The 12313-nt window shown below is 43.8% G+C and overlaps 1 protein-coding gene and 1 long non-coding RNA gene across 2 annotated transcripts; both read right to left on the bottom strand.

Annotated features, from left to right (window-relative positions):
- Positions 1–301: 301 nt before the first annotated feature.
- LOC123018349 lies at positions 302–3270 on the bottom strand. Its single transcript, XR_006413749.1, has 2 exons — positions 2982–3270; positions 302–1707 (listed from the first exon to the last, which is right to left on the bottom strand). It is a non-coding gene; the product is annotated as an uncharacterized LOC123018349 (long non-coding RNA).
- A 1648-nt stretch (positions 3271–4918) lies between these two features.
- On the bottom strand, positions 4919–10393 carry EXOSC3 (exosome component 3). The gene is made up of 4 exons (XM_044420328.1): positions 10103–10393; positions 7660–7809; positions 6513–6664; positions 4919–5228 (listed from the first exon to the last, which is right to left on the bottom strand). The coding sequence occupies exons 1-4, from the start codon at positions 10391–10393 to the stop codon at positions 5033–5035; spliced, it is 789 nt and encodes a 262-aa protein (XP_044276263.1). The 3' UTR covers positions 4919–5032.
- Positions 10394–12313: the final 1920 nt, after the last annotated feature.

Raw genomic sequence — 12313 nt, 5'->3', positions numbered from 1 at the left:
CTAGCTCTAAAGAGAGCAAAGTGGATTATTTTCTAGCATGCCATCCTTGACACAAGGGGATTATGCTGTTTCTCAACTGTATTCAGGTCACAAACAGTTGCATAATTCTAGATTCTGCCCTCTCTGTGTTCTAAGCAGATTCCCATGACAAGTCAAGTCCTATGCATGTATATTTTAAGTTCTGTATTTAACACCAGGGAAAGAAGACATCAGCAAAACCTTTTCATTACTCCCATTGTACTCCTACTTACAGAAGTAGATCTCAACCAGCCAAAAGCAAAACAAAACAGTAATACAAATATTACAATTCCACCCACTCAGAAACCCCATCCTGGAACAGAATGGAGAGTTTTATTGGTACCAAGTTTTCCAGCACAAAAAAACATCCAGCCTGCTTGCTTCAGTTCACAGTAAGAAAGCACCTCAAATGTCACACAATTATTTCACAGCAGCCACAATTTCTTGCACCACCACATCAGGGCACACACAACCGAGACAAGGTGCAAGACTGTGTCCTGCGGCCTCAGTGCATGTGAGCCCCCGAACTTGGAGGTTCACTCGCATCCTGTGCTCCAAACAAGGCACCGCGACAGCATTTCTACCGCTGCATCTTTTGTCAGGTATTGTATCTAGACAGCAGCTTTTGGCTATCTGGATAAAGCACCAGAGCAAATTGGGGCAATGGGAATTGGCAGAAATCAGCATAAATTCATGGGCCCAGGTGCCTCCTCTTTCTGACCCCCTTTCTTCCCCCTCTCCAAGGCTCGGCTGTGACCTGGGGAGGGGAGTGCTCAACACACGCATTTCGGCTGCAGGTGGGCCAGGGCAGGGCTCAAGATGAAGTGTGGGGTTGTAGGAATGCACCCTAGGTGGGTCAGCGTATTAGGCAGGCATACCAAAGGGACAAATCTCTTTGCTTCAAAAGAGGGCCCCAACTGACTTTGTTGCCGTTGTGTGCCATCAAGTCCTCTCAGACTTATGGCAACCCTATGAACGAAAGCCCCCCAAAATGTCCTATCCAGGACAGCCCTTCTTAGCTGTTCTAAATTCAAGGCTGCGGTTTCCTTTACGGAGAACATCCATCTCTTATCTGGTCTTCCTTTCCTTCTACCTGCAACTCTTCCCAGCATGATGGCCGTCTCCAGAGAGTCTTGCTTTCTCATGATGTGCCACAAGCAGGACAGCATCAGGGAAAGTTCTGCCTTGATTTGATCAAGGACCGACTTGTTTGTCTTTCTGCCAGTCCCAAGTATTCACACAGCGCTCCTCCAAGTGACCATGTCTGGAACACATCAATTTTCTTCCTGTCAGCTTTCTTCACGGTCCAGCTTTCACACCCATACATAGCGATTGCAAATACAATAGCACAGATGATCTTGGTCCTGGTCTCACACGATTACTGATGCATAAAGAGGGAAAATAATCTCGACTTTTAAATGGGGCTGACAACTTTTCAACCTGTCACTGCAGCTGTGTCTTTAACAGGTTTTACCAGTTGCCAGGCTGTGAGAAAATGGCACCGACCAATTTCTGTACATAAAGCTGTCGTTCATGCCACAAGAGCAGGCCAGGTATTTTCTGGTCAGTTGACAACATTGCTCGTAAATTATGCACTTGTTTGCAATTTGTGGCACATACATACAATTGAGTCTTGGGATTCTGCTGAATGTTGCAAAGGTCGAAATGGTGCCCAGAAGACCAGCACTCCTATTGGTAAACCAGAGAAAACGGACTATTTGTACCGAGGTTTGCCTCCTAATCATGAGCCCATGTATTTATTCTGTTTCAATGCATGTCTCTAATAAACTACTGAAAATTAGCAAATCCTTAATGCCGCACAAGCAACAATAACAAGCTAGTACTTATACATTCTAGGATAGTTGGCAGTGGAATTATCTATACAGGTTATAGTCTGATCTGATCTGACTCCACAAGCTAAGAATTTCTGGTACAGTCTGGTTCTCTCTCTGCTTCCTAAGAATTATGCTTTGCTGGTTTTCGCTTGAACTTCTTATTGAACAGTTTCCTAAAGCAAGCTTTGCACAGAACACTTTTTCAAACATTTATACCAAGACATGTCCAATCTACGTTGGAAGATCTCTTCTAAACTCCTAAAAGCAAAGGGACACACAGTTCCATTCACTTTGCAATTCTAACCAAAGCTCACCAATTTCAATACAGCTGCCAAATCAGGTCTGCCACAAGAGGAGGGTTCACCCCATTCATATCCAGAAAGTGACAGTTTAAATTGTTTGAGAGGCAAGAGCGGAGAAGAAAGGAGAGGATCGCTTCAAAATCGCCTCTTGAACGCCATATTTTTGGGGAGAGAATGGTGCGAAAGAAGGGTCACAAGCAAATTAAACAAATGTTTATAGGCCAAAGAAGCATACTTTCCTTTGGATGCTGCCTTTTAAAGATCCGAAACTCAGTCGGGAAATACTTTTATTAAGATCAGTTAAAAAGTCACAACTGAGTGTGTTTGCTTTCAAATTCTCCAGAACCTTTCACCATAAAGCAAGGGATGGGGAGGATGGGGAGGAGAGAAGGAAGGAGGGCAGGAAGGCAGGCCACTCTGCATCCATTCTCAAGATGGAGCTTACTAACTGAGACTCCGCAGGAGCTGCAGCATCAAAGTCCATCTCCACTCCTACAAAATTCAGGATAAGGAGAAAGCTGCCCCCTCTTTTGTCCTCGCCAAGGCCCTCCCAACTGCAGATTCTGGGTTATGTTTTCCAATTACGGAGCAGCACTTCACGGGATGGTGTTTTTGCTAGGGGGAGGGAGAAGCCTCGTGAAGGTGAGCGCCTCTTTGCGAACTCTGCCAGCGCACCTGCACGCAGCAAAGCAATAATCCAAAAGGCTTCCCTCCCGGGGCGCTCTGGCGCGCACGGCAGCGTGCCCAAGCGCGCCCAACCCCCGCGGGCAGGTTCCCGGGCGCCCGCGGCGATCCCCCCGCCCCATGCCCCCGTGAGCCCACCCACCTGGAAGCGGGGCTCGGCTCCCCTCGAGCTCCGGGATTACTCACGCGGCGCGCCGACGCGAAGGATGCTCTCGCCCACGCCGGCTGCGCGCCCCGCGGCGGCGTCTCCAAGGGGGCGCGTCCTTCCCGCCTGGCAAGCGCGGCCGGGCGCTACCTGCAAGCGGCACCGCCGCGGGCCGCGGTTTCTGGCAGCCTCGGCGCAGCCCGGGAGCGGAGGCTCAGGGTGACTAATCGAGCTCCCGCGCACTGATTCGCGGGAGGCGCCCGGGCTCGCCGCCACTGGGAAGGGCACTGCCCGGGCCGCGGGTGAGTGGAAAGCACGTGCGGGGAGTTGGAAAGAGGAGAGAAACGCGAGCGCGGAGGATTAGTTGGTTCCACCCAGAGCAAAATTAAAATTGGTAGGACGAGCGAGGCGAAGCTGGGGGGCAGCCCATTTTCCGTACGTATCCAAGCTGTTGTGTTTTGGCAGCTGAAGATTTTTAAGTCCCCCATTTTGTGGTCAACGTGACCATCTTTTGCAGGAGTCTCATTTTCTGTTCGTCTTGTGCTGCTGGTGGTTTTATTGGTTTTATGCGTGCATTGCACTTCTTTTCATAGTTGAGTATTTGCTTTTTGCTTCTTTTCATAGTTTTTAATTTTTCACTGTAGCCTATCCAGAGAATCTTGGTTATTGGTTGGGTTATTCTAAATACTGGCTTAGGTTCCAGGAAAAGGTTAATTGATCTTAAGTGTTGGGCAGCCATGTGCAAAAGAGAGCACTCCTGTACCTTTGAGAACTGGGGGGGGGGGAGCGCAGTGGGTATTTCTGACCACCCAGCTAGTCTCACAGTAGAAGCAAGTTTTTTGATTTAGAATTTTCTATTCTGCCTTTTATTCCTCCCGGTAAAGGGCCTCAAGCTAGTTTCCAAATTAAAATGCAAACATGCAATAAAAATATTGAGGTAAATGCAAATATAAACGCAGTGCAGTATGTTCTGAGAAGCACCCCTCAACCCAAGAAACGTCCGGCTGCTGCTGGTTGTATCAGCTGGTTTCCAAACACTGTGCAATGCAATGTTGTCTCATGTACCGTGTACTGCAGTACTTCAATCTGAATGACACAGGGACTGAATTCACACATGACAAGCAGCCCAGCGTGATTATTATGGTTCATTGCTTTTTTCCATGATGTGCCTGACAAATGATCAAGTGGTTTCTATTCTATCATAGTTTCCATCCTTCCCACTCAGTCCACACATATCCCCTTGGCACATATCCTATCAGCCACTGTCCCTTACCATGGTAAAGTGTCATGACTGCATTTGGACAACACGACAGACCAATCAGGGTTAAAAAAAAAAAAAAAAAACCACTGCTTCTGGGAAGTCAGTTTCTCTTTTACAGTGCCACTTAACACTATCTCTGTTGACAAAAAATTCCTATCGAGCTCCCTGATAATTTAGGTTGAATGAGATTTGCAGTAGTCCAACAAGGACTCTACATAGGACCTGTGTACCTAAAAGTGAAGGCAAGTATATGTGACAGAAGACAAGGTTGCCCAGGTTCTCAGGAATGTTTCAGTCACTGTAAAGAAGCACATATGGTTTTTCCTCAACATGTTTACTTCAGTCTCTGAAAATAAACAAGCCATGGATCTTGTCAGGATAAACAAACCACCCTGTGGGAAGCAATCTTTGTCTGGACAACATAACAGCACACTGTGCTTAGTTACACACAATGGGTTGTCATGTACAAACCTAGTCCATAACAGTCTAGAAAGAGCATAAGCAGACAATGTTTAGCTTTCCTTCTAAGTTATATTTGCAAGCAGAGAGATTCTGCAAAGGTCAGAAGAATTGGTGTCTATGTAAAACTTCCCCAGAAGCCACAGTGCTTCCTACTAAGAAAATAGACACAATCTTACTCAAGACAAGTTCAGTAAAAGATGCAGAATGAAAATTAAAAGTAATAAAACATTTATTATCTTAAATATAAAAAATAAGAAGCATATCTCATTATTTCCATATACAATATAAACTAAAAAACAAAAACAAGATTTTCCCTTCATCAGTTCTATAACAGTTTGGCAACTGCTTGCTTTCTCTGTTCTGCAGTCATGTGTTCACAAGCTTCTAAGACGTTTGCCACTATTAAAGTCTGTTGAATTGTTTTGGCTTTCACCCAAATTCTTCCATTCATTCCCAACACCAACTCAAATGGGTAAAGTTGACCCAAATCCTGGATGATTTGACAGTCCGCAGCTAAGAGCCTGAAACCAAAATAAAAAAGTGGAGGAAAGGCAATGCATGATAAATTATATGTAGAGTTTGGATCTCTCTTTCTCTAACACACACACACACACACACACTGAAAAAGTGAAATTGTTATTTATTTATTTATTTATTTATTTAAACCATTTTTATGCCGCCCCATTTGCAAAAAGCCTCGCAAAGAGTAATGAAAAATCCCTAGGGTTTACACTTGACTCTGGAAGCTGTAAACCTAAACATTCATCCACAAAATAGTAGCTGAGCTATGTAAAACTTGTTTCCGGATTGTAATTCTTCAGAATGCTGGAGGGTGGAATGGGGGGGGGGGTGAGTGTGTGTGGGTGTGTCGGGGGGGGCTCTTCCAAATATAGATATAAAAATACACTTCACACAGACAAAGAGAAAAGTTCTTTCTTTTCTTCCAAATGTTAGGCTTTTAAATGGAAAATTTAGAAGAAGCAGCTTTTGATCCAAGCATCTTTAAATGTAATGTTTTGAGGGATTGGATGTGAAAACATAGCTCCATGGATCAAAAGAAGCAGGTTCATGTGGGAGCAAACAAGCACAGTTTTTTGCTCAGTCACCACTTCTTCAGCTATTGTTATAATGTGGGAACCCTACACTCTGAGCTCTTCAGGGGTGTAACCCAACAAGCCAGAGTTTCAGAAAGTGTGAGCAACACAGGAACCAGCACTTTCCTTCCCATTCAAGGTAGGATTTGCAAATTGGGCTCTAGAGTTAATTAGAGAGTCAAGACATCAGAGAAAGGAACTGTAGGGGTGCACACAAAGTATTGCTCTAAATTTATTGTACTTATTCTGTGGCAGGGCTCCACTGCTCTTGTTCAGGATGTGACAAAGCATGTGTTTATCTCAAAGCACATGTCTACAAATGTCTTTTTCTGGTTGCTATTCTAGTGCTACTCCTGTTAGAACAAAAGAATTACTAGGAAATGTTCTGGCGATTGTTATACAGAGTTTTTGCATATCTGAAAGTTTTCCTTCAAAACACAGACTTGGAAAACAACAAACTCTTTTGACAACCAGTCTGCTGAACCACTGGGATTCAATTTGTCATAGTCTTCAGTTCAACTAGCTTTTAAAAGTTATTTCAAGTACAGTTTCAGTATAGCAAAATGACATTAATCCTAGTCAATGAGTCACAGCTATACCGTAACATCAACTGTTTGCGTGATCTAGAAAGCGGCATGAAGGACATAACTGACGAATATTCCCGTACTCAAGAAGACAGAGTATGCTAATAAGAATTTATCTCACACTTACTTTCTTATTAAGCCCAACGACACCTTGAATAAGAAGCCATCTTGTCCAATTACTCCCATTCCATTTGCTCGGCCACTACTGTCTATGCAGGCCATTTCAGGTTCCATATCTTTATTTGCAACAATGAACTGGCCGTAAACAAGGTCTCCCACCTACAGAAATTAATACGTATTCTGGAATTATTTCTGTTTTGTTATTAAAACAAAGCCATATTATCAGGAAAACATGTTTACCAGTTATATAACTGGTGGCTGTCCTCATTAAACAAGAGAGCCAAAATCATGAGTTGCAGTCAACTCAAAAATCAGACCATGTCAAATGATGATTTGCTGCCCAGTAAGTAGTAGTCAAGGTTTCCCAAGTTCAGACATCCCAGGGAACTGTGGCTAGCTTTAAAGCTGGAGACTGTATCTGTTCCACAGGTATGAAAATTTGTACAGAGAAATGGAAGCTCATGAGCCTGACACTTATTCCAGAAATACTAACCATGATTTACCATTGCTGTTTAACTGATGGGCTGTACTGCCACTTCTCATATTAGCAAAGTACAATAGTGCATAGATATAGATGCTATTGCCACATATATTTGAAATACATGAGTATTCACTTTATATGGATGCTGTATATAAAGCACCTTATAATGCATTATAATATTGACTAGATGAGTCAGAGCTCTCACAGCTGTGCACTACTGGAAAACTCCACTAGGCTCTGAACTGTCTGATGCTCTATTTTTAAAAGGCCTCTTAAAAAGCAGAAATGAAGGCGAGTATTCCTGTTCCTCTTGGCTATTAAAGCAGGGCAATGAGTAATTTGTTATCACAGGCCTCTTCAAAAGGTCACGATCTCTTCCCAAGAATCAGCAGATAGAGAAGAAGCAATAAGCAAAGGCATTTAAACCCTGCCCAAGGCCTATGCTATTTGTTTAGGCATGTCCTCACACAGATACTCTTACAAAGTCTTATGACTAAGGAAGTGTTGACTCAACACTACTACTTTGAACAATTAACACAAGTTTAGCAGAGCAATCCTAGACACCTCCTCAGAAATAAGTCACAGTAAACTCAATGAGACTTGTTCCCACTTAAGTGTGACGAGGACTATGGCCTTCGAGAATCCCTGCTGTCACCATATTTTAGGTCCTCACCTGCACATTTGGCCTGTTTCTTTTGGTTGCACCTTCAAATGCCAGGTAGGATAAAGATGCTTGCTCGCTTCCTCCAACATCCAGTTTGAATATGTCCCCAGCTTTGGCAGTCACTATGCCAATCACGTGATCGCCCCTGACTGGAACATACTAGTCATGGAAAGAATATATTTGTCTTTTCAAAGAGGGGCCTTTAAAATGTGCATATTACTTTCATATACAAAACAAACAGTAGCAACAATTCTATGTAGCATTTTCCTCACACACAATCCACGATCTACTACTCAACCCTGCTACTAAACATCATACAGCTTTTTATAATGAAAACACTAAACACAGAATTCATGTTCCTAACAATGTTGTATCTGTATTAATTTGGATTGATATTTGGAATTAGAAATTAAAATAGTTCATGAATACTATTCACATGATGAAGATGTGTAAAATGTTAATCCTTCAATAATATTGTTGATTTTAACATATTAAAAGGCATTTTAATTTCAAAACATCAGAATGATATACATACATACATACATACAGCTTGCTAACAAGGTGTCAGAAATCCAAGCAGAATGAATACATGTATGCTTTCTGTATGTCTTTCAAATCCCTATTCTGTGGGGGAAACGGCACAATCCAAACTAGAAGAGCTGAGAAAGGGTCACTGCAGTATTGCTGCAAATGAAAAGAAATGCAGAAATGCAACAAAAATTAAAAAAAGGCATGATTCAGCCCACATAAGCACTTTAAGGAGCAATCAATAGGAATTAAAGCTGAATCATGTCCACTGTGACATCACAGCTGGGCAAGCCAGCAGTCACAATGGATGTTGATGGGCCTAGCTAACCACAAGATAAAGGGTATAATCCTCTGTTTCAAGGCTGGATAACTCCCGATGTCCCTGTTTGATGCCACCACCAAAACCTTGAAAATATCGTTCCAATCCTGAAGTAATAAATTATTTACACACTCCTACCTGTTTAAGATTCAGAGGGGAATTTGCTCCTCCAAGCACCTATGTTTTTCCATGGTAAGGCACATATATAGCCATTTCTGCAACTCATTTTTATATTATTTTTGAGAACGTAAATATCTGTGAAATGATGAGGATTCTTAATAACTTTCTACACAACTTGTCTTACAAAGGAAAACATAGCAGATATCCTAACTTCAGATTTGGTTTCTGTTTATTCTCTGAATCTGCCCACCCTTCCACACTTGGAATTACAGCACTTTAAAAGTATTAGTGGGATAAGGGCACAAACTGATAAACGTTAGACACAACAGAAGTCCTACAACTCACAGCATTCGCCTGCCTTTTCAATGTTTAAATATGCATAGGATTATGCCCAGAGGTGCTCACGGAAAAACACATACTTAACACACTTGAGTGTTAGATGCTACTAGCACTCACAAAAACAAAACTGCTCTGGAAATATGCTTCCTTCAGAACCATCTAAAGAAATGCTCCAGCTTTTTTCCTACTGATCCTTTGGAAGGAAGGAAAATGAAATGTTGAGACTATTAAAGCTTCCAGTAAAAAAAAAAAAAAAAAAGTTTGCTTTGGGCAGCCTTCCTGGAGTCTTCCAATGGGTTGGAATTCGTTTCCCATAACTGATTACCCAAGGATTATGGGATATGCAGTCCAACCAATTCTGCATGAGTCGGACTACATTTTCCATAATCCAACTGCCAGGAGAAATATGGGAAACAGTCCAACACATCCTGAGAACTAGCAGAGTGATTAAGCCAGAACAAATTTCTCCTGAGCCACATACACACTAAAGGAGATTTAAGGCAAGCCAGTCTTCTCTCTGCCCACATGCTTGCACAATTTGAGAACCAATGTTAAGTGGTGGTGAGAGTGCTGGATTGTAGACCTGAAATCTGGATTCTAGTCCCTCCTAGCCAAGAAGCTCACTGGATGTCTTTGGGCCAGACTCACTTTAAGCCTAGCATGCCTTACAGGGTTGTTGTGAAGACAATATAGAGATGGGTGGTTATTCAAGCCACCCTGAATTCTTAGTGGGGAAATGCAGGTTCTTAATGTGACCTATAAATAAAGGGAGCCAAAGGGATGGCTAGCTTGCAGGACCAGGAGAACCAGGTCTAGTTCCCACTTAGCCGTGAAGCCCACTGGGTGAATTTTGGCCGGACATTCCTTCTGAACCTAGCCTACCTTTGGATACAGTGGAGCTATGAAAGCGCGTTAGGTTTCTCACAAGAGGTGGAAAAAAGCGCGATACAAATATCACGTAAAAATAGTTTGGAAATCTAGAGACTAGCCTGCCTACAGGGCTGTCGAAATGCTTCGTTTGAGTAGTATAGCACTCTTGTTCGAATCTCCCTCCCTGCGTTCTTAGTCATCCCTTGAACACCCGGGCAGGAAAGAGAAGCCACCACAGAGGGAGCCCTCCCATCTCGCAGGCCCGCCTTCCCTTACCCGCTTTTGCTGCGAGTCCACCCAATAGGTTCCTCCGGAACCACTCGCACCGCCTCCTTGTCCTCCGCCGGACCCGCGGTAGCGCAACACCCCGCACTTGGTGACCAGCAGGCCCTCCCCGCCGCGCCTCAGGCCCGGCCCGCAAACCAGCCGCCCCTTCTGAGGCCCGCCGGTGGCCAGGCGCAGCCGCTCGCCGTCCGCCTCAGCGTAGCCCGGCAGGAGCAGCGCGTCCCCGGGCAGCACCACTTGCCCCACCCGCTCCGCAGCAGGGCGCGCACCGGCCGCCGCCATGATTCCGCCAAATGCCCCCTACCGCCCTTCCTTCCAGTGGATAGCGCCTGCGCGCGCAGGCGCACAAACACCTTCCTGCGCGCGCCCTCCTTCGTTAGCTTGAATGTCTTAGGCTCTGCGGCCATCCTGACCATAGAGATACATTTATAGAGGAGCGCTTCTGCCGGTTGTTCTTTGCAGGTTCTCCGTTTCACGTTGCGGAAGCGAATGAAAAGCGCACGTGTCTCCGTGCGTGTGAATGAGGCGCCGCCAAATGCTCCCCTCTTCTCTTTCTATGCACCCCTTTTCAGCTGAGGTGGCCTTAGGAGATAGGGTTGTTTAAACACACAGCACAACACACACTTCAAAGCCTGATTCTGTCTGAATCTAGATAAAAATACGAGGAATGTTATCCTTTGTAATTTAAAAATGAACAGAAACCAAAGTAGGGGAGATGGTTTTATTTTTATTTTTTCCATCTTTGAAAGAACTTGGGGGTCTTTTGGCCAAAGAGTGGGATAGATGTTGAAAATCAGCAATAAATCAGCCACAGATGCAAGAACGTCTCCTGCAAGAAGCTAAAAAGGAAAACTTTTAAGCCACCACTACTTCTGTCCCCAGTGAATGGTCAAAAGACAAAAAGAAATGTATAATCTGGCCAACACAGATTTTGATGCCTTGAATATTAGACCTGTGCCTGGGTATATTTGACCCGCTGATTCCAAAAATGGCACCAATTTTTCCCTATCAGCTCTAGTTTTTGAGATACAGCATAAATGCCATATACAGTGGTACCTTGGCTCACACACTTAACCCGTTCCAGGACTCTGGTCGTGAGCCAAGTCAAATTTTCCCATAAGGTACACTGTAAATAAGGTTAATCTGTTCTGTAACTATTTTTTTAAATCAGAAAAATAGGCAAAGGAACAAAGAACAGCCCGTCATCTGGGAGTGGGGAGGGGGGAGACAAGCGCAAACGCAGGCAAGCTCAGGGGGAGATGTTCGCGACCCAATTTGGTCATGAACTGAGGCATTTGTGAGCCGAGGTACCACTGTACTACTCTTCACTCTGGTTGCTGAAGGGAAAATTTGGATAAATCCTGGCAGAAAAAAGTTGCTTATATGTGCTTTTGTGTTATAAAATCAAACCTGCACTCTTTCTCAAAAGCATCGGCTTTCCAAGCTAAGTCACTGTTTAATATTGCTGTTGTCTTAAGAAAATGGCACTCTTCCCCCTCCCCTGTCTTCTCCCCTCTACCTGTAAGCCAGAGCAGACAGCCCATTCAGTCCAATACACAATCAGCGCTACAATGTTGCTGTACAAGGTTGCTGTATAGTCCCTGTAGGAATTCACAGTTTACCAGGAAGTATCTATTTTGCTAGCCCAAAGCCTCCATGTGCCCTAGCCAATAAGAATGGTGGGGATACATTACTCAGGGTGCAACAAATGAGCTTATGATTTCAGGGAAGATTTCTCAAAAGCCTGAATTTACATGTCTAAGTAGACCCGGAGAAGGGTTCAAGTTTCTGGAATTTACTCAACTGAAATGTCAATACACTGCAATTAGAAATACTGTAATCTTATTGTCATTTGCTGATGTTTGGCTGATCTTCCTTATCTGTTCTGTATATGATGACCTCAGAATATCATTGTAATGTCTGCATTCTGTCATTAATTGCTCAGTACCAGTGTATGTGACTGAGGGAGTATAAAATGCTCTGTACGTGTATTGAAACCTCATAGTTAAGTCTACAGCTGCCCAGTAATGCATTATCATGAGTAGAACCTGCAGGGAACCTGGCTCTTAATCTCAATAAAGCAGTGGAGGTTCGAACATTTGATCTTTCCCACAAACCCAAGTTTTTATTTCCTCCTCACAAATTGAAAACTGAGATTCTGTCATTGCCCTTCGAAAATCAGGATATTTTAATGTAGTCTTT

Source organism: Varanus komodoensis, unplaced genomic scaffold, assembly GCF_004798865.1.
Source record: "Varanus komodoensis strain SLA01 unplaced genomic scaffold, ASM479886v1 scaffold11, whole genome shotgun sequence".
NCBI classification, from domain to species: domain Eukaryota; kingdom Metazoa; phylum Chordata; class Lepidosauria; order Squamata; family Varanidae; genus Varanus; species Varanus komodoensis.
The sequence above is the reverse complement of the archived record's forward strand: the minus strand, read 5'-3'. Positions and strand labels throughout refer to the sequence as shown.